This window comes from Manacus vitellinus, unplaced genomic scaffold (genome assembly GCF_001715985.3).
Source record: "Manacus vitellinus isolate BGI_N305 unplaced genomic scaffold, ASM171598v3 scaffold_46_pilon, whole genome shotgun sequence".
Classification (NCBI taxonomy): domain Eukaryota; kingdom Metazoa; phylum Chordata; class Aves; order Passeriformes; family Pipridae; genus Manacus; species Manacus vitellinus.
This window is the reverse complement of record NW_021940578.1, coordinates 6030380-6049576: the sequence shown is the minus strand read 5'-3', so window position 1 is coordinate 6049576 and position 19197 is coordinate 6030380. Positions and strand designations below refer to the sequence as shown.

The 19197-nt window shown below is 51.5% G+C and overlaps 1 protein-coding gene across 1 annotated transcript; it reads right to left on the bottom strand.

Moving 5' to 3' along the window:
- Positions 1-300: 300 nt before the first annotated feature.
- On the bottom strand, positions 301-15813 carry VWA1 (von Willebrand factor A domain containing 1). The gene is made up of 6 exons (XM_018079518.1): positions 15224-15813; positions 9884-10447; positions 5161-5439; positions 4341-4613; positions 3057-3326; positions 301-1960 (listed from the first exon to the last, which is right to left on the bottom strand). Exons 1-6 carry the CDS (start codon positions 15294-15296, stop codon positions 1920-1922), a joined length of 1500 nt encoding a protein of 499 aa, XP_017935007.1. The 5' UTR covers positions 15297-15813; the 3' UTR covers positions 301-1919.
- Positions 15814-19197: the final 3384 nt, after the last annotated feature.

The window sequence follows — 19197 nt, the reverse complement described above, 5'->3', positions numbered from 1 at the left end:
TTGCAAAACAATTCTTAGTGGAGCTGAGACTTTACTGATATATTTCTATTTATATATTTCCAGCACACTTTTTGAGGGATGGGGGTGAAGTTTTGTGTAAACCAGACTATGAAGTCATGGGCAGAACACTTACTTTCCAGCCATTTAAAATTAAGATGATTTAACAGCTCAGCTTGGTGATCTCAGAGGCCTTTCCCAGCTTTTTATGAGTCTACGAACACCAGCTTTTCAACCCTTGGAACAAAAGCTACATTCCACAGATTTGCCCTTATTGCCATTGAGAACAAAGTAATCATTCAATAGTTCTTCTATTTATATTTAATTGTCTTCAAAAGGGTGTGTTACAATGGGGGGGTGGGTGACATGTTAATGGATTAATAAACTATGCAGGGAGTTGTGCAAACTTAATTTCTGTCCTACAGCAAGAACAAACAAGATCATCTTATTGCATGAGAGATTCCAGAGGCTTTATGATCCCTTCAGCATGGAGATTAATCAGTCACAAATGCACATTCCAAAGGAGGACACAAATCACAGGAAATCTCTTTATCCAGTTAATGAGTGGCTTGCCTCCCTCCATCCCTTCCTCCTGTGCAAGACAGACCGTGGAAAATGCTCCATAAACCTACAGATGATGAATTCAGCACTCAGGAGACAAGGCCAGGGATAAAGTTCCTCTAAGCTCCAATAGGAGCTGTTTTGAGAAGTCCAAAGCAGAGCTAAGGGAGGGTTTGTGACGCTGGATGGGGCTCCCCAACGAACAGCTCAGCTTTAAAAAATGAGTTCCACATGTAGGACAAATAAGCAATACATTTAAAACAGAGCAAGTGCTACTGTGGGAGGGTGTCCCCACTGATCTGGGTTTTAGCAGAGAAGTATTTACATTTCTTTACAGCCCTAAGCCCTGAATTTTGAGACCAGTTGCTTTGTCACTAAGTATTTAATTTGTGGGTTTTTTCCAGCTCTGCTTTCCAGAGGAGCTTAGTGACAGCAAATTCAAGCCTGGGGCCAAAAGGAAGGAATCAGATTTACTCTTCTCCCCTAAAAAACTGACTTTTAAGTGTAGCTCAAGCTTAGCACTGGGTGGAAGCCCAGGAAAAGACACTAAATATGTGCTAGGTGTGTGCAGAGGAATGATAGTGCTGGAGACTTATTGCCTGTAATTAGTCACAGAACAGGCTAATTAATCTCCATATAGCTGCTCTGACAGCAGGACTCACATCCAATTTGGTGAAATGATTGCAGTGGTGATGATCCAGGCAGGGCTGCACTGCTGTTTGGAGGTGTGCATTTGAAGGAGAAACAAAAATAAGTGCTCTAGATCGTCTTGCTGTCTGGCTTTTCTGGACTCACTGCTGCTCCTTGAGCTCAGCTGAGGGCTCAGAGCTCTGGAGTAACCTACTGGGAAAGCAAATTCCCATGGTTTTGAGTTTCCTGCTCTCTCAGACTCCAGGTTCAGTGGCTGTTGAGAGCAGGAATGGATTTGGCCACATGGAATCTTTCTGAGAGTGCCCTGAATGAAAGGCCAGGGCAGTGAACAGTCAAGTCTAGAACGTGCTCAGAAGCTGCAAAAATAAAACTGTATTGACATTTAATAAATAGAGAACAGGCAGCAAGCAAGCAAGAGTGAGGGTTCACCACTTTGCCTTCTGTTTGTTATTTGTTGGGTATATTTATATAAAAGAGGGTACGGATTTGGGATCCATTACTCAGATTGGTTGTTCCACCCAGCCAAGCCAAACCTTTAAGCTTTCAGAGAACTTGGCTGAGGACACCTTTGGGCTCGACCACCAGGACACCTCAAGGGACAGTGCAGGCTGGGAGATGATCTCTGAGCTTCCCCTGACCCCTCCTTTTCGTCCAAGTCTTTGTCCAAGCAGGATCCCTTGTTCTGCTGGGAATCAGTTCACTCCAGTCCATCATGCTCTCTGTCTGTGCCTGTACCCCTGGGCCTCTGTAACTGGAAGAACACAAGAAATACAATGTCAGCTTTATCCACCCTTCTCCAAATTTGACTGAGTCACAGATCTCGCCCCTTGTGGTCGTTTTTACTCTCCCTCCAGCCTCTTGCTGGGAAAAAGGCCGTGCTTCTGCATGGCCACACACCTTCTGTTCAGCTCTTACTTCATCCTATCCAGAATCCCTTTTTGTTCCGTGGCAGGAAGTGGCTTCTGGGCAGCAGGAGGAAGAAAGAAGATGTGTTGTGTCTTAGTAACTGGCTTTAATAGTTACCTGGTCCCAGCCACGTTGGAGAGCGAAGGGTACCTTCCAAATTAAACAGTGTTTCCAATGCCCATGCCAGCTTTTAGCAGTATTCCCACCCTTGGCATCCCAAAGTAGTTCCAGCACTGCACACTTTTCCTCCTGCCTGCCATGTGCTCCACTAGGAGGAGTCTTGCTCCAAAAAATAGGGGAAAAGAGCCCATCCTTGGTCAGTTTGGTGCTGTGATGAAGCCCCATGACAAGCCAGCTAATGAGCACAGAATATTCCAGCCACGAGGGCTCCTCTGTGCTGGTTCTCCAGCACCTCAGGGCTCACAGGAGAAATAGAAATTTTACTCACAGTATCCTGGAATGCCCAAACAAGGAACAATATAATCTTAGAGAAGCCTTAGAGAATTAGATAAGGGATGTAACTCAAACAAACAGCACGTAAACTAAGCTCTGTGTACCCAAACAAGATAAAGAACAAACTTAACAGTTCTTGGGGGTGAAATACTATGATGCTGTGGCCGCTCAAGAACTGAGGTCAAGACAAGCAAGAAGACCCAGAAGGACCAAAAAAAGGACTTCCAATAAAGGTGTGACTACGTAAAGCAAACTAATGAATATGTATTAAGTAAGCAAGACCATCTAATGACTACGTGAACAGCGTGTGTGATAAAAAGCGTAATAAAAAGCCCTGTCCATCTGTCATTGGAGAGGAGCTCTCCTCCCAACGCCCTTTTTAACACCTACAAATTGGTGTTAAGGAGTTTGGGTTTGGAGCATCAGGGCCCTTCAGGACCCTGGGCTGAGGGCCCCCAGGACGTGCCTTGCCCCCCAGCCCAGCTCACCTGGCTGCACGTGCACCACGCGGCAGAGCCTTCTGCCGGGCTGGTTCCTGTACACGGGCTTCACACAGACCTTGTTGGTGGTGCCCGAGGCCAGGCCCGTGAGCAGCACGCTGTGCACCCGCGGGGACACGCTGAGCACCGAGGACGGGCCCGTCTGCCGCCGGCACCGCACCTTGTAACCCAGGACCTGCCCGTCAGCAGAGTCCCACGAGGCTTTCAGGGTGTTGGGGCCCATGTCCTCGAAGCGGAGGTGCCTCACTTTGGAGCCCTCTGGAGAAAGAAGATCCGTGTCACTGCTGTGGGACATTTGTGTGTCTATTCCCCCCCCCCCCCGAGGAGGGGCTGCCAGCCAGCCTGGGCATTTGTTTTCTGTTGTTCACTGTTTTTAACAGTAGCAAGAGATGAAGATGAAGATAGCAGTGACAATTAAACCAGTCTGGGCCATTTCACAGTTGGAAAGTTCTAATTTCTGCCTGCCAAGGATCCTGCCTGTCCCTGCTCTCCCAGAGGCCAGAAGCAGGAGGGGTGGGGATTGAGGGCTGCCTCCTCCAGGTAGGGAGGAGTGGACATATGTGGCTTTAGAAAGGTTAACTCAGGTGATGTTGCCAGTGTCTGGTATTTTCCTTAAAGCATCCAACCCCTGGATTCACGTGGGAATCTCACCTTCCATTAAATCCCAGACTAGTAGCTTTTAGACCTGGTAGATGCACAGACCCAACATAACTCTACATCTCCACACTGGAGGAGCTCAGCCTAATTAGTCCTTAACTTTGTCCAGCACAAAGTACTTTTGTTTGCACCATTAGGCACTGACTGTGACCTCCCACACCCTCAGCTCTGTCATTCCCTGAGCTCCTCACTCTTGAGCCCCGATAAGAGCTGGACTTTGCCTCCTGCAATACCTTTACAGGTATTTCTTCAAAGGAGAAGCTTCTGCTGGTTAAACTTTTACTCCTTGAACACTAAATCACAACGAACAGACACTGAGGAGACAGGAGGGAAAGGTAGTTTTCTTTTTCTTTTAGAGAGATCCATGTCCATTCTGCTTGTGCTGAACCAGCAGCATCAGCACCCCCTGTACCATCCATCATGTGTGTGTCTGATTCTCTTCAGTCCTCACACATCTGCTGCATCCTGATGGCACAGCATCAGAAGCTGCAGCTTTCCCCTTGCCATCCCACCCCAGTAACTGGATTCAGAGCTCTCTGGCCTCACCTAGAGGCAGGTGGGAAAGACACAGGGACACTCCTTGTGCTGCCTCCTTGTTCCCTGCTGCTCACTCACCTTCCTGGGTGCACGCCTTGGCTGACAGGGATTTCTCCTTCCCCGACCTGTAGATTGCAGTCACTGTCACCAGGTAGGTGGTGTTGGGTGCCAGATTCTCCACCACGGTGCTGTTGTGCCTCCCATCCACCTCCAGCACCTTCACTGAGTTCCCTGGGAGGGGTCCATACAGGACCTGGTAGCCCATCACACTGTCCAGCGTGGGAGCCCAGCTCACGTGGAAGCTGCGTGGCCCAGACTCTGAGATGAGAACCTGAGCTGGGCTTATTTCCTCTGGAAGAAATGAAGAGAGATGTGAGTGAGGATGTAATTCAAGGCATAGGGATGCTGTCAGAGGAGCACAATTGACCCGCACCATACTTGGCTTTCAGGAGGTGGAAGAAAATCAACCCAGCAAGTGGATGTTGATAGTCACCCAAGTCAGCATAACCCCACTCAGCCCGAAGAGACTGGTTTCTCTACCTGTGCTGCATAGACTGGCCAGAATTACACAGCCAAAACTGTTCTTGCTCACAAGAAATTAATATCAGACACAAGTTCACCTTGGCTTTGCTTAGGTTTTCAGTGTACTACCTTTTTGCATACTGCCATCCAGCATAAATCTAAGTTACTCTCTGGCCCAAATGACTGGTCTGCACAGAGGAACTGGTTCCTGCTCCGAGCACTCCCCCTCTCCTTCCCTCTTACACAGAGAGTTCCCATCAGTCACATACACCTACTTCCAGCACCCTCCTCTCCCCCAGCTGCTCCTCCAGCCTCCAGGTAGGAGACAGGGAGTTCCTTGTTCCCAGAGCAGCTGCTGCAGCCTCTCACATTTTACCTGCCAGTGTGGTAACCCTGGTTGTCTGGGGAGGGAAGTAGTGGACGTTGGACTCAGGAATGAGGGCCACCTCGTAAGTGGTTTCTGGTGCGAGGTTGCTCAGCACGAGGCTGGTGTGAGCCCCAGACACCTGCTTTGTCCTCTTCCTTGCTAGATCAGCTGTTGGGGCATATTCCAGGGTGTAGTAGCCAGTTTCTTGGGAGAGGAGCTTGGGCCACATCAGACGGAAGCTGCTTGAGGTGACGTCGACTGCGTGGAGCCGATTGGCTTGGAGAACATCTGCAAGGGAAACGGGCAGGAATCAATACACAGAACATCTGAAATCCCAGCCCTTCTGGGTGGGAGATGCAGCTGGCAGCAGCATTGGCTGATCCCTGAAGTCACCAAGGTGTGGCCCATCCTGAGCTCCCTGTGGGAACCACCTCCCAGCAAAGCCAAACCACTGAATTCTGTCCTGTGTGAGAAGCAGCCCAGGGTGTGAAGGACTACATTTCTCCCTGCTCTCTGCCAGTGTCCAGTGGCCAGGAAGAAGGGGCAGGAACTGGGGACTGCCCAGCATTGCTGAGCCAGCTGAATTCACCCCAGCTGAGGTCACTGCCCACGGGGTTTCACAGAGCACTGTTGTTCGGTGACATTCAACATTCAGAGCCCTCTTGTGCTGTCTCACCTCTCCCTGCCCCTGCACAGAGGCTTCTCTTCAAGGCTCACGCTACCTTTGAGTCTCAGACCCCAAATGCCAGGCACAAATACCTCTTCTGATGCTCACAGCTCCCCCAACTTCCTCTGCTTCTTGACCCTTCCCACATGCGTGGCCTCCCAAGCCCATCTCGGGCAGAATTCCACTGTTCTCTGCTCTTCCAGAGGGGCAGAAACACACGGGACTTTGTTTCTCCAGGGGAGTGACATATGAAAACACAAAGATGCTCTTCTGTTTCTAAAGAATTTTTAGAAGCACCCTGAGCCTTGAAGAAGTGCATTTGCTCTGCACAGTGTCACTCCTGAAACGTTATGATAGAACCCTCCAGCTCATGCCTAAATCCTTCACAGAGTCCTGTGGGTAGTTCTGTCTGGCTCCCCATTGCACAGAGGAAAAAAGAGGCACAAAAGTCTGCCCAGACCTGCAAAATTGGGTCACTTTGCACTCCCAGACTTGTCCTTTAACAGGGAGAGGATCAGCTTCTCCTCCTCCTCCGAGCTGCTCCGAGTCCCTGCCAACTCCCCTGTATACCAAGTAAAACAGCCTCAGTTTTTCCTCTGAGCTGTTCTTTGGCTCTCCCAGGCAGGCAGGAACATTTCCCTGCCTGCTCCATGCCCTGCCCTCCCATCCACATGCTGCCAGCCAGCAGCACTCCACCCGCTTGGAGCGTGGAGAGGCCAGGAGAAGGATCAGAGGTCCTGGGATGCTGCACCCTTCTGTGAGCCCCACAAAACACCAGTGGCAAAGCCACGAAGGAACAGGGAGCAGAGGAAAGGCCTCAGTGCCAAAAGTCCTGCCAAAAGCTCAGGGAATGGAAATAAGTGAGCCTGGAGGCTCAGGGACACTGTGAATAAATCGGGCACATCAAAGGGACAGGGCACAGGAAGCCCACGGCAAACAGCTCTGCCCCTCCTTGCCAGATCACAGATTCCTTAAGCACATAAAGAGGGCAATAATCTCCAGAAAATAGATGTCCATGGCATGCTTCCCAGCACCACCTTGTTCCCAGAGGGAAGCAGCAAGTTAATCTTCTGTATTAGACCCAGGCAGGATCCAGCAACACTCAGAGACAGCTCATGACACACTTTTCCTTCCATCTCCTGCCTCTTGGTGACTTTGAAGCACTATTTTGCAGCCACAAGTTTGTTGGCATCTTCTGAACTCTGGCAAGGTCAGGATCAGACTTGCAGGAATGCTGCTGCTTTCCTGAGGGGCAGGAGGTGAACCTTTCCAGCCCTGGGTACATGATCCCCTCTCTGCTGCAGGGATTTGGGACAAACCACTTCTGCTTCACGGTTTTAGTTCTTTGGTTTGATATGGATGGGGGAGGATTCTGGTTCTAGGAGGGAGGGAATACACTCCTCCATTACCAGGGTGGACATTCAAGGTCTGAGATCCCTCCTTCTGGTCACCTGCTTATATTCAATTCCAGGTGAAAATATCAGAGGCCTCAGAGTGAAGCCTTCACTGCACCAGAAGTTATCCAGGACTTCATTTCAGATCAGAAATGTGTTACCCTGACCTGAGTACCCATGGGAAGTGGCTGATGTTTTGTGCCTGCTAGGCACGTGGGCTCCTGCAAAACTTGGCTCAGAAGGTGGAGCCTGAGGATGGAACAAGTCAGCAGTTGTCAGTTCAAGTGGCTGAGTGGAGAGCAAGTGGGTGCAAGCACAGAACCTGGTGTCACCTCAGAGGAATGCCCTGGTTTCACAAGGTTGGTCCTTCCCCAGGAGAGCACCAAATGCCATCTGTTGGGTACATACTGATATATAAAGATGCAGTGGAAAGAGCCTGTGCTCCTTCCCAGCCCGAGTCCCTCTCCTTCCCACTTGGAAGGAGCCAGCTGTGCCATACATAGCCAGGCTGGCTGGCAGCTGCCTTCTGCAGACTTGTTGTGTCGGGCCCATGTGCCAAGGAAAAAGAGAGGGTGTGAACACACACATCCATCCACAGTCCCTGCTGTCTTGCACCCCTTCCACGTAGCAGCATTACTGGCACTATTTCGGGTCCACCATGTCTCTCTCTGTGGAGACTGAGCTGTTGCACAGAGGGTTCTCAGCCCACCTGAGGCAGCAGCAGCAGCTTGGCAGGGACCCTTGTGGTGGGGTGTCTGTGGAGCAGGCACAGAACACTCCATTCCTGGAAAGGAGGAGAGCAGCTCTTGACAAAGCCTGTTTGTGCCTCTACAAAAGACTTCACTGTTTTTTAACAGTAGCAAGAGATGAAGGATAAGATAGCAGTGACAATTAAACCAGTCTGGGCCATTCCACAGTTGGAAAGTTCTAATTTCTGCCTGCCAAAGATCCTGCCTGTCCCTGCTCTCCCAGGGGCCAGAAGCAGGAGGAGTGGGGATCGAGGGCTGCCTCCTCCAGGTGGGGAAGAGAGGACATATGTGGCTTTAGAAAGGTTAACTCAGGTGATGTTGCCAGTGTCTGGTATTTTCCTTAAAGCATCCAACCCCTGGATTCACGTGGGAATCTCACCTTCCATTAAAATCCCAGACTACCAGCTTTTAGACCTGGTAGATGCACAGAATGCTGCCCTCAGGCACAGCAGAGTAGTTATTACCCTTGCAGACCTTATGATCTTCAAGATGATCTTGTGCTGCAGGAGATTTCTCATTTTGGGATGCTGTTTTAGACCATCTGGATCCAGGATGCTCTAGAAACTAAATAACCACTGAAACAAAACATCTGGGGGTCTGTGTGGTGGCTGGTACAGGAGAGGGGCTGTTGGCACTGCCCCAGGTATGGGAGAGAAGTGGGTGTTTGGGAGAGAACACACAGTCCCTGTGTGTGGTTTGTTAAATGATCACAGCTGGAAACAGGAAGGAATTGCTACACAGGGAAGATTCTGTGGAAAGGGTTACTGGGACACCAAACCCAGCTCCAACCAACTCACAGAGCAAAAGGCAAAAAAGTAATCAAATCAGGATTTCCCTCCAGAAAATCCATGGAAAGTCTGCAAAGTCATAGTAACTCCCTCGGCATTCCAAACAAATCCAGAGGCACCTGGGAGGCTGCTTTGCAGTCAGGGCAGTCCCACAGTGATGGGCTGTGGAGAGAACACCCCGTGGGCAGTGCAGAATGCAGGTCAGCAGGGGATACTGCCCTTGGCTTCCCAATACTTGTCCTCTGGCCCAGAGTATGGCTTTGGATCTCCTCAGACCTTCTCCTGGATGCTTTAAAAACCTGGACTGATGAAAAATCTGACCTGCTGCCTGTTCCCTCTCACAGCAACCACCACAACCCCAGAGAAACACCTTTGTGTCCTCCACCTCTGTCAGCTGGCACAGAGCCAGCCAGACACACGTTTTAGAGGAAAAAAAAAATCACCCTGAATATGAAAATCAAGTTCAAGGGGCTCAGACACCTCGATCCCACAGTCAGCAACCTCCTGCTGAGGTTGAATCGTTGCCTGTTTGGGAAGCCTTTGGTTAACAGCCTGTGCAGGTGGGGGCATTTTCCTGCTCTGCTGGGATTGTACGGATGCCTGACCTGCATGACTCACTTCAAAGGCTTGTGGGGTTTTTAAGGAATCCAGAGAATACCCTGCCTGAGCCTCCTTCCTTCATTACCAACTAAACAACTCCTTACAAACACAAGCTCATCTCACTAACACATCTCCAAGAGGGAATTTGTCCCACTCAGTCATGGAACATTCCAAGGGGAGCAGAGATGTTTGTTCCAGACCTCCCAAAAGCTCTGGTTTATGTTTGGACCTGTAGCACTGTGGACAGTTTGCAAGGGCAGCACCTGTGAGCCAGGAGAACCACTGGTTTTGGGGGATTCTCCCACTGCCTGCCCTGCAGAGCCAGGCATTAACTCATCTTCATTAACACTTAAATAAATTAGTGGTGGGCTTATCTGGGCAACCAGCAGAGAGAGATTGTGCTGCTGCCCACACACACGGGTGTTTTGAAAGATTCCCTGTGGGCTGTTTGGCACTGTCATGTGGTTTTTGCATCTGAACTCATCTTCAGCCCCATTCCAAACTCCCAGTGACCACAACCCCGCGCCAGCCTACCTCGGATCCCATCCTGCAGCTCCTTGGTGATGATGGGCAGGTCATCCACATCCACAAAGTGCAGGTGTTTGTCTGGGGGCTGGCTGGCAGCAGCAGAGAGCTCCAGGTAGTTGCCCCGGCCCGTGCTGACGATGAACACCGTCACCCCCATGTCCTTCAGCAGCTGCATGGGCTCCGAGATGTCATCAGTGGAGAAACCATCCGTCACCCAAACCAGCACCTTGGGCACGTCTGGCCGGGCTCCAGCCTCGCCACTGAAGAGCTTTTCCTTGGCAAAGGACAGAGCTTTGCCCGTGTTGGTGTCTCCCATGAGCTGCCGCGTGTCCCGGATCGCCTGCCGCAGGCTCCCGCTGGACGGGTGCCGGTCAAACGGGAACTCCATGGTGGGCGTGGTGCTGATGTGGATGATGCTGGTCTGGACATCTCTGGGGCCGAAGGTGAAAGGCTGCAAAAGGTCCCACATGAATTCCTTGACCCTGGAGAACTCATAGTGGGAGACGCTGGCAGAGCTGTCTAGCAGGAAGAGGAGGTCCCCTTCCGTGTTGGAAATAGGCGGCCGCGGACCTGGAAGGGAAAGGGAGAGGGAAGAGTGTTAGAGGAGGGATGTGAACCCAAAACCTGCCAGGAAAGCTTGGTTGTTCTATGCCAAATCTGAGAATTCAGTGAGAGGTGTTTGCTGAGATGGCAGAGTTCCACCAGACCTCCTGGAACAAGAGAAATCAGGCGGAGCCTTCAGAAATGGAGAAGGTTAAAGTTACTTGGAGGTGACTGTTTACAAGAGCCTGTGGTGACAGGACAAGGGGGATTCAAACTGACAGAGGATAGGGTTAGATTAGATATTAGGAAGAAATCCTTCCCTGGGAGGGGGGGAGAGGCCCTGGCACAGGTTGCCCAGAGAAGCTGTGGCTGCCCCATCCCTGGAAGCATCCAAGGCCAGGTTGGACGGGGCTTGGAGCAACCTGGGCTAGTGGAAGGTGTCCCTGCCCATGGCAGGGGGTGGAAATGGATGATCTTTAAGGTCTCTTCCAACCCAAACCATCCTGTGATTCTTTGATCCTCTGACTAATCTAGAGAGGCCAGGAGGAGGCAGGAGACCTGCCATCCACCTGGATCACAGCCAATTCCATGTGCCCAGCACAGCTCAGCCCTGTGCCACAGACACACCCTCCAGAGTGACCTGGCACTGAGAGCTGAGCAGAAAATGAAAGTGAAGTCCAGTGAGCTTTCCTGTGTGCCTGCAGCAACTGCCATTTCATCACCACATCACGCAGTGGAGCTGAACTGTGACCCACAGGACCCTGCCACTGGTTCCCAGAACTCCTACTGGCATTCCAGCAGGGCTTTGTTTAGGGCTTCTGGCTGCACGAGCAAGGCAAGCACACGTAGCCATGGCTCTCTGCTTTTTTGGGGGGGAGGTTTAGGCTGGATACCAGGAAAAGGTTCTTCCCCCAGAGGGTGGTTGGCACTGGACAGGCTCCCCAGGGCAGTGGGCACAGCCCCAAGGCTGCCAGAGCTCCAGGAGTGTTTGGACAACACTCTCAGGGACAGGGTGGGATTGCTGAGGTGTCTGTGCAGGGCCAGGAGTTGGACTGGATGATCCTGATGGGTCCCTTCCAACTCAGCATATTCTATTATTTTCTCTCTTCTGGCAGAAGTACAAGCCACTGACTTGGCTGGCAGGACACAGGGAGAGATCTTGGAACACGCTGCCACCTCCCTGGGGGACATCGTGGTTCCTCACTGGTTTGAGGAGTGTCACTCACTTCCCAAATGTTGCAACCAACAGCTGTAAAAGCTCCTGGCCCTGGCAGGGCAGGGGGCAGCGGCCAGAGGACACTGCTCACAAGCAGTAAACAACAGGGTCACATGTACAAACCCTGGGAGGGGAATCTGGAGTTCACCTCGAGGGAGCAGACACAAGCAGAAATCCCACTGCTGCCAGAACGACCTGCAGAGGGAACACCCCTGGGAAAACCAGTGTGGAACACCCCATTCAAAGAGAAGGACATCAAAGGAGAGTCACAGCCATGCCCTCTGGTCTGTACCCTGCAGCTCTGGGGCACCCAGAGAGCTGGGCAGAACACTGCCATCCTTTAAGCATAGCTGGGAATAGCTGTGTTAATTGGGAACAGCTACAGCCTGACACCACAAGGTTCTGCCTGCAGGGGAGAAAGCATCGATTAACAACAACTGATTAACAACTGGTTAACAAAACCAACAGCTAAACCCAGTGGTGGGCAGGGTGTATTTTGGAGCTGAAGGGACTGTCTGTGGGTGGAGCAGAAGCCTCATCCTTCATGCAGACAAACGCCACCTACCTAACGCTCAGCCCTGCATGACAGGCAAACAAGTCGCTCCCGTTCGGATTTTGGCAGCGGAAAGAACCCGTAAAAGAAAAAAAAAAAAAAAAAATCGAGACAAAGGCTCTCGCTACACCGGGAGCGTGGCAACGCTTCCAAAGCCACTGGGCACCCCCTCGTCCTTCCCCTCATCCTTCCTCCTGCTCCCTGTCCCGCATCCAACCCAAACATGCCATCCGTGCCAGAGGTGGGGCCGGGGAGGTTGGTTGCCACCAAATCCCTGCCTTACGCAAGCGGCTGCTGTTTTCGGGCCGTTCCCTCGCTCCAGACGGAGGGATGATTGGCTGTTTGGCAGCGTGCCAGGTGAGGATCTCTCACTTCCAGCGGGATTTGGAGGGAAGAGGCGTCCATGAGCCTGTCAGGTCTTCGCTTGGAATAACTCTGCAGACCTCCCATCACTGCAGTCCCCGCGCTCTGCTTGACTCCAGAGAGCACAGGGCAGGATCCTCTTGTCACTGCCTGGTCAATAAACTCAGATCAGCCACGCAGAGAAGTGTTTGGAAGGGGCTGATAGGGGAGCAACACATCACTATGGAGACACGGTGCTGCCTGTTGGCTTTTCCAGGAGAAAAACAGCTGGCCAGACTTCCCTGTGATGCTGACAGGAGACATCCGCTTCCAGAGCTCCCCCTGCTCTCAGCTGGGACCTGAACACATGCCACACGCCTGATTTACGTGGGGCTTGGAGCTCGTGGAGCATGATTACAGCCAGAAAAGATCATGTCCTGTCTTGGTTAACTGTGCTTGACATTCCACATTTGTCTTCTCATCTCGTTGTTTGGCCACGCGAGGGAAAAGAAGTTCTCCTGTGAGTGGAGGCAGGTTTGGAGGCTGAGGAACACGGACTCTGCTTCCCTGTGGCCCCTTTGGATCACAGTGAGAGGCAGGAGGGGAAAGGCACCACCTCTCCCAGACAGAGAGGTGTCCCACCAAGCCACCCAGGAGGGGTTTTACACTTCAAACCACGCCAGAGAGGGCTGTGCCAGGGGAGAGGGGCTGATCACACACTTGATTGAGGAGCTGAGCCCCACCAAGCACAATAAACTTGTGTGACTAAAAGCCCAAACTGCCTGTGCAGGTTCCAGCTTGTCTGTGCCATGGATTTCGGGCTGAGGGTTGAGAAACGGCCCTTCAGACAAATCCCAACAGCAGGAAGGAAGCTGTACTGCCACCTCTTAGGATCTTTTCGGGAGTTTCATTATCTCTGCTCTTTTATTTGGAGCCTCAAGAGTTCTGGAATCATGGAATTACAGCAGGTGTTAAGCTGTGCTTCAGAGATCAGTAAGGGCTCCCTACAAAGTGGGTATCGATGGGCCAAGTATTTATTTTTCACTCACTGCCCCCACAGGGATGGCAACATTCCCATCATTTTCAGCTGATGCTAGTCCAGAGTAACCCAGTAATGACAATCTGATTTCATTTATCAAAGCCCAGACTATCAAATGGTCACACTTTACACTGATGCAACAGAGATCTGAACCTGGACCCAAAGAGGAAAGTGGTGGAACCGTGTGATGCTCTGCCTTGACTCTGTGCCTTGGTGCATGAAATCAGTACCCACTGCCCTGAACAATCTAATCATTCCTGAGCATGTGGAAGCACCACTGGCCATCCAGCAGCTTCTTCCCTTTGCCCACTGCAACTGTGGAATGAAGCCACAATCCTTCACCTTTGGTCAGGTCCCAAGGAAACAGGGTTATAGACGTGCATCCTGACCTCTCAAACAGCCCCTCTCGGCGTGTGATCACGGCACAGCATCCCAACACCTCTGGACAAGCACCATCCCATTCCCAGGAGCCCTCCCAGGCCAGCTGCTCACTCAGGGCTGCCTTAGGGAGCACCCAGAGGAGCTGAGGAGGCTCCACATCAAAAAGCTGCTGGGTGGGATCTTCCCCCCAGCAGGTTCATTCCCCTGCAGTAACACAGCACACACCTCCGCCTCTGGAGCAAGGCACAGCCCTTCTGGAATGCCGTGGCTTGCTCTGTCACATACCCTGAAGGTCTGAGCATTGTTTTTTAGCCCGGGCTGGGAAGCTGCCACATACACTCCCAGGGCAGCAGAGTGGCAGGACAATAGGAATAACGGCTGCCTGCGTGGACTTTGAGCACTGTGGCAATGCCAGAAGCAGCAGTACCATTCCTGAACCAGCTTGGGACACTGAGGGACAGGATCCAGCACCCTGCAAGGAGATCTGAGCTACACACACAGCCTGCTCTGGGTACCAGAAACAGAATCAAACCCCAGCAGTCTGAGCTGCTCGCTGAGTCAGAGGACCTCCTGTCCACACAGACATGAGGTTCACTCTCCTTTCCCACTGGATTGCACTTCCCAGGTGCAGTGAAAACCAGACACAACCAGCACTAGCCCTGCAGCCACAGAACCTTTTCTACCTGTGAGGAAAAAGGCCGTACAAAAATGAATTGCACCAGCTCAGCCACCACGGTGTGGGATGAGTCTCTGCCCAGCAGCACAGTGCAGGGACCAGGAATGAGACATTCACCTCCTCCACATCCCTTTTCCCACTGTCAGTTCTGCAGGACTGACCCACAGTCGTTTTCCATGAACAGTATCCAAGAGAAAGCATTTTAAAGAGAAACTGTAATGACTGAATTACAGAGATTAGCAAGAGGAGAAGACAAGGATAGTGTTAATCACTGGTTTTACTTCTCTTAACGCATGTCCTCCAGTACAGAGGTAACAGTGAGGAACAAGGATTTTTTTCCATATGATTACACTAAACTCTGCAAGTTTTTGAAATAGTTTCCTTTTCCCTACTGGAAACAAACAGGGCAACATTTCCAATAGGCGATTTTAGACAGGTTTGTTTGTTTGTTCTTTATACAAGTATAACTATACACCTAAAGCATCAATACAACCTCAGCTTTTATCCTGAAAAGGTTTCGGGAGAAGCTCTGAGGAGCAGGAGGCATTAAATGGGGGAAAGCACCGCGGGAACGCCTCGCCTTTCCAGGCACTCACCTCGCTCAGGTGTGTCCTGTCCCGCAGCAAACCGCAGCCACAGCCCGAGAGAAAGCACTGCCTTGGCCAACATAGCAAAGCCTGGTCCTGGGCAAGCTACCTTAAATCCAACAGCTGGGCTCTGTGAAGGCAGATGAAAAGCTTAAGATCAGTCATAGTACGCCAGATCCCGGGGTGCCACTTCCACGCTGCTCATGCCTTGGGATCCGGCTGCTCCTCCCCGTGTGTTTCGCTGGGCTGTGGTGTGAGCTCTGGCTCCTGGAGGCAATTTTCCTTCCTTCCACCCCCTGCCCCCCCCCACACTCCTTTTAGAGTCATAAATCCATCTTGACAGGAATAGCTGGAGGAGAGGCACACGCGGCACCCCTGCTGCTCTTCCTCTCCCCGAGTTCAGCTTTGCCCCAGGAGCGGGGGATTCGGTTGCAGCCCGAGCGCAGCTGGGCTGGTTTGAAAAATATATCCCCGCAGATAAAAACTTTGGCCCTGCGAGACACTGGCAGCGGGCCAGCTGCCAGGGGGGGGGGAAAAGGAGGGAAACGCTCAGAGAAATCCAAAGCTCTCTGCTCTGGAATGAGCTGGAAGAAGGAGAAACACGTATATAAAGGAAAGAAAAAAGTAGAAAGGCTGGGGAGCTGCCCTGCCCTGGGAATATTGGCTAATCTTCGGGGAGGAGGCACGGAGCGTTCCGCAGGTCCTAGTGCTGCCCAGCGTGTCCCTGCCCTGCCTGGGGGGCACACGGGGGGACACACGGACCTGCTGTGCCCTGGGGAAGGGCTGGTGCAGTCACAGAGCCTGCAGGAAGGGCACGGAGCGATCCTGGGAATTGTGGATCGTCTCCCTCGGCGTGGTGTTAAACACGTCCTCGGGTCTGTGATCCTGAGTCACAGGGGGCTCACACGCCTAAAGATAAACCTGTGACAAACGTCCTGCTGGATGGAGGGGCTCAGAGTTTGGCAGAGAGCAAATACCAAAGCCCCCAAGGGTCAGCCTTCACTGGCTGCAGTCTCTCAATGCTCCTGTGTGGGAGAATCAGCCAGAACACAAACCAAACCAAACCTTACCCTTCTCCCGGCTGTCCTGCTCTCCATGGATCTGCTTCTGGCTCCTTCTCATCAGCTACAGGTGACAACAGCCCTTTTCCCTCTTTCCCTGTGGGTTTTTGGCTGCTTCTGGATGGATCCAAGATGTTACTCGTAGAGGAAAAAGCTGGCAAGTTCCACCTAATTATGAAGAGACTCATCAACCATCACCTCCTTAACACAGGGAGTGTTTCAGCCTGACCAACAGGACAGGCTGAAAAATAGCAGAGGAGGAATGCTCAGAATTTTGTGGGATTTATGAAACCATTGAGCAATATTTTCCCCCACTTTGATTTTCTCCCCCCCCCCGGGGATTGCCAAAAAAGCAAAGAGGGGTTAGGGGCCAAGGGGTGTGCAGGGTGGAAAAAAGTTGTATCCAAACTCACCCTCCAAGTGGAAAGTCAGAACAGGCCCAAGAAATCAGATATAATTGAGAGACCGTGGATTCAGTCAACTAATTAAACCTCCTGGGCACTTAGTTGGTGTTCCCCTGCCAGTCTGGTAGCATGTGCATCACAAAGGAGCTGTGCAGTATCAGGCTGTGCAATAACTGTGTCCCAGGTGGCCCTGTATGAGTGACAGCATCATCCACTGGTTCCTACAGGCTGGGATAAGCATTATCCCAGGGACTCAAGAGAAGGAGATACCCCTGCTCTCATCCTGAGATCCCCTCAAAGGTGCCAGTCTGGGTCCTGAGGCGGTAGGAGGAGCAGGTACTGTGGCAGAGGAGCTGTCAGTCTGCAGCCTCATGTGGCAAGAAAGCTTCCAGGGAAAAATTACAAAGCAAAGCAAATCACACCATGGTCTAATTCACCAATCTGAGCAAATTCATCAGCTCCTTTTGCACAGATTCACATTCCATTCAGGTGCTGCTGTATTGACCATGGTGGCAGCCAAGAAGGTAAAAGGCTTTCTAAGCCACTGCTGAGTGCAGGATTTTGTCCAGTCTCATCCTTGTTCTCTCCTAGTGTGTGTGTCCTGCTTGCTGCTCTCACACTGGCTGGATTCTGGACCTGGGATACCGAAGGGATGAGCTGGAGGAAGCAAGTGTTGCTCCATTGCAAACCATTTGCTTCTCATCAACTAGCCCAGACAGTCCTGCCCCATTCTCCTCCTGTTCTGAGAAAATGATCTAGAAATGCTCTGGGTCTTGTTCCCAGGGCTCTCAGATGCACATCTAGAGCCCCTTGAACAGGGCTGGTGGGTATCTGGAGATGATTTCCTTCCATTACTCACTTCCCAAGGAAGTGTTGCTCATCTTAGAATAATTCCCTTTTTTTGCCATTTTATCAATGTGAATGCCATTCAGCCTCACACCCTGCAGCCTGGAGGGATTTCAGCCTTTATGTCCCTGTAGGTCCTGCTGGGATAGGTGGAAGCAGGAAAAAGCAGCCTGGAAAATAATTAGATCTTAACACAGTTCGGGTTTATTTTTAAACTTTACAGTAATTGGCAAATCCTGTTTCCAGTAAGGCTGGTGCCTGCTCATGCTGATTCTTTCCTGGATGCATCCTGCACTCTTGAAGTGTCACTCCAGATCTGCTCCTGCATAAATTGAGCTCAGACTCTGGCTGCAGATCTCAGCTCAGGCTCAGCTCCCCATCACTGCTAAGCTCGGGTTCTCCACCTGCCTTGGACTTGGCCAAAATTCCCCCCAGGGGTGATCCAGGCACCGAGGTGCTGAGTTACAGAACAGCTCAGGATCAGCTGACAACTGCAAGAAGGAAAAAAAACAAAAATCCCCAAATGAAAGCCACCCCCACCCTCCCCAGTCAACCACAGTTTGGTCGTGGTGTTGCTGAGTGAGGCTCAGGCAGGTACACACATATTTTATGGAGCACAAGCCCTCAGCTTGTTCTGGTGTCGTGCTGTGGCTGCTGTGACACTCCAGGGATGTAAACAACCCACAATTTCTGGAGAGATGCAACATCCTCTCCGAGACAAATGACTGCAGCTGGAACAAACACGGGCTTTTGGGAACACAGCCTTGTTTCAGCTCCACATAGGCGGGTTTGTTTGCTGGGGGAATCTATATATGGCAGTTTGGAAATTCCCCATTTGGAAAGGAAGCGGAGCGGCTTCACAAGCACCGGGAGGATGATGGGGGTGAAAACTTCCCCTTGAGCTCCAGGGCAGGTTTGTGCAGCCCAGCACAGGTGGGGAGATACCCAAGGAGCCAGGGATCCAACTGGAATCCACGCACCAGGTCTTGGGCTGGAAGGCCAGACCCCAGCAGAGGATGCTGAGAGCTACTGAAACACCAACAGCATTCCCAGCCAGCTCCAGGTTTTGCCCCAAAATGACCAGGCACAGCTCATCCCACTGCCCCAGTCACACTCAGCTTCTACACAGCCCCAGGCTGCATGGCCAGAGGGCATGAACCTGAACTCCCTGACCCCAGACATGCCAGCCTGGCTCCCAGCAGAGGATCAGGCCCCGTGCTGCCACTTCTCAGTTAACAGTGTGTCATGGAGTCTCCAGCCTCAAGTCATCTCTTATTTTTGTTTGACTTGGAAGACAAACTACAAAAATAGATGTGTTTACTTGCTGCATTCACCAGTTTTATGTTTCTCAGGAGTTGACCAGTGCCTAGGAATGACTCCACAGTGAGGTAAGATCTAGCTTATAGATGATCTCTTTTATCCCAAAGCATCCTAAAATGTCACACAACACAAGAATACAGCCACTTCTGGGGTGAAGTGCAGGAGCAGCCTAGACTCTCAACCCTAAATTCAGAGTACCTCAACCTAAATTCAGAGTGCCTCAACCTAAATTCAGAGTGCCTCAACCCTAAATTCAGAGTGCCTCAACCCTAAATTCAGAGTACCTCAAGCCCAAAGATTTCATTTTCTCCTGCCTGGAACTGCTGTAATTCCTTTGACTCATCCTAACTGC

Bases quoted from the DNA above. Each gene is read 5' to 3' on its own strand.
- VWA1 (XM_018079518.1), bottom strand. From the start codon at position 15,296: ATGTTGGCCAAGGCAGTGCTTTCTCTCGGGCTGTGGCTGCGGTTTGCT. The intron at 10,448-15,223 runs GTGAGTGCCTGG...TTTCCCTTCCAG, and splicing joins ACAGGACACACCTGAGCGAG to GTCCGCGGCCGCCTATTTCC. The intron at 4,614-5,160 runs GTAAAATGTGAG...CATTTCTTCCAG, and splicing joins CAGGGTTACCACACTGGCAG to AGGAAATAAGCCCAGCTCAG.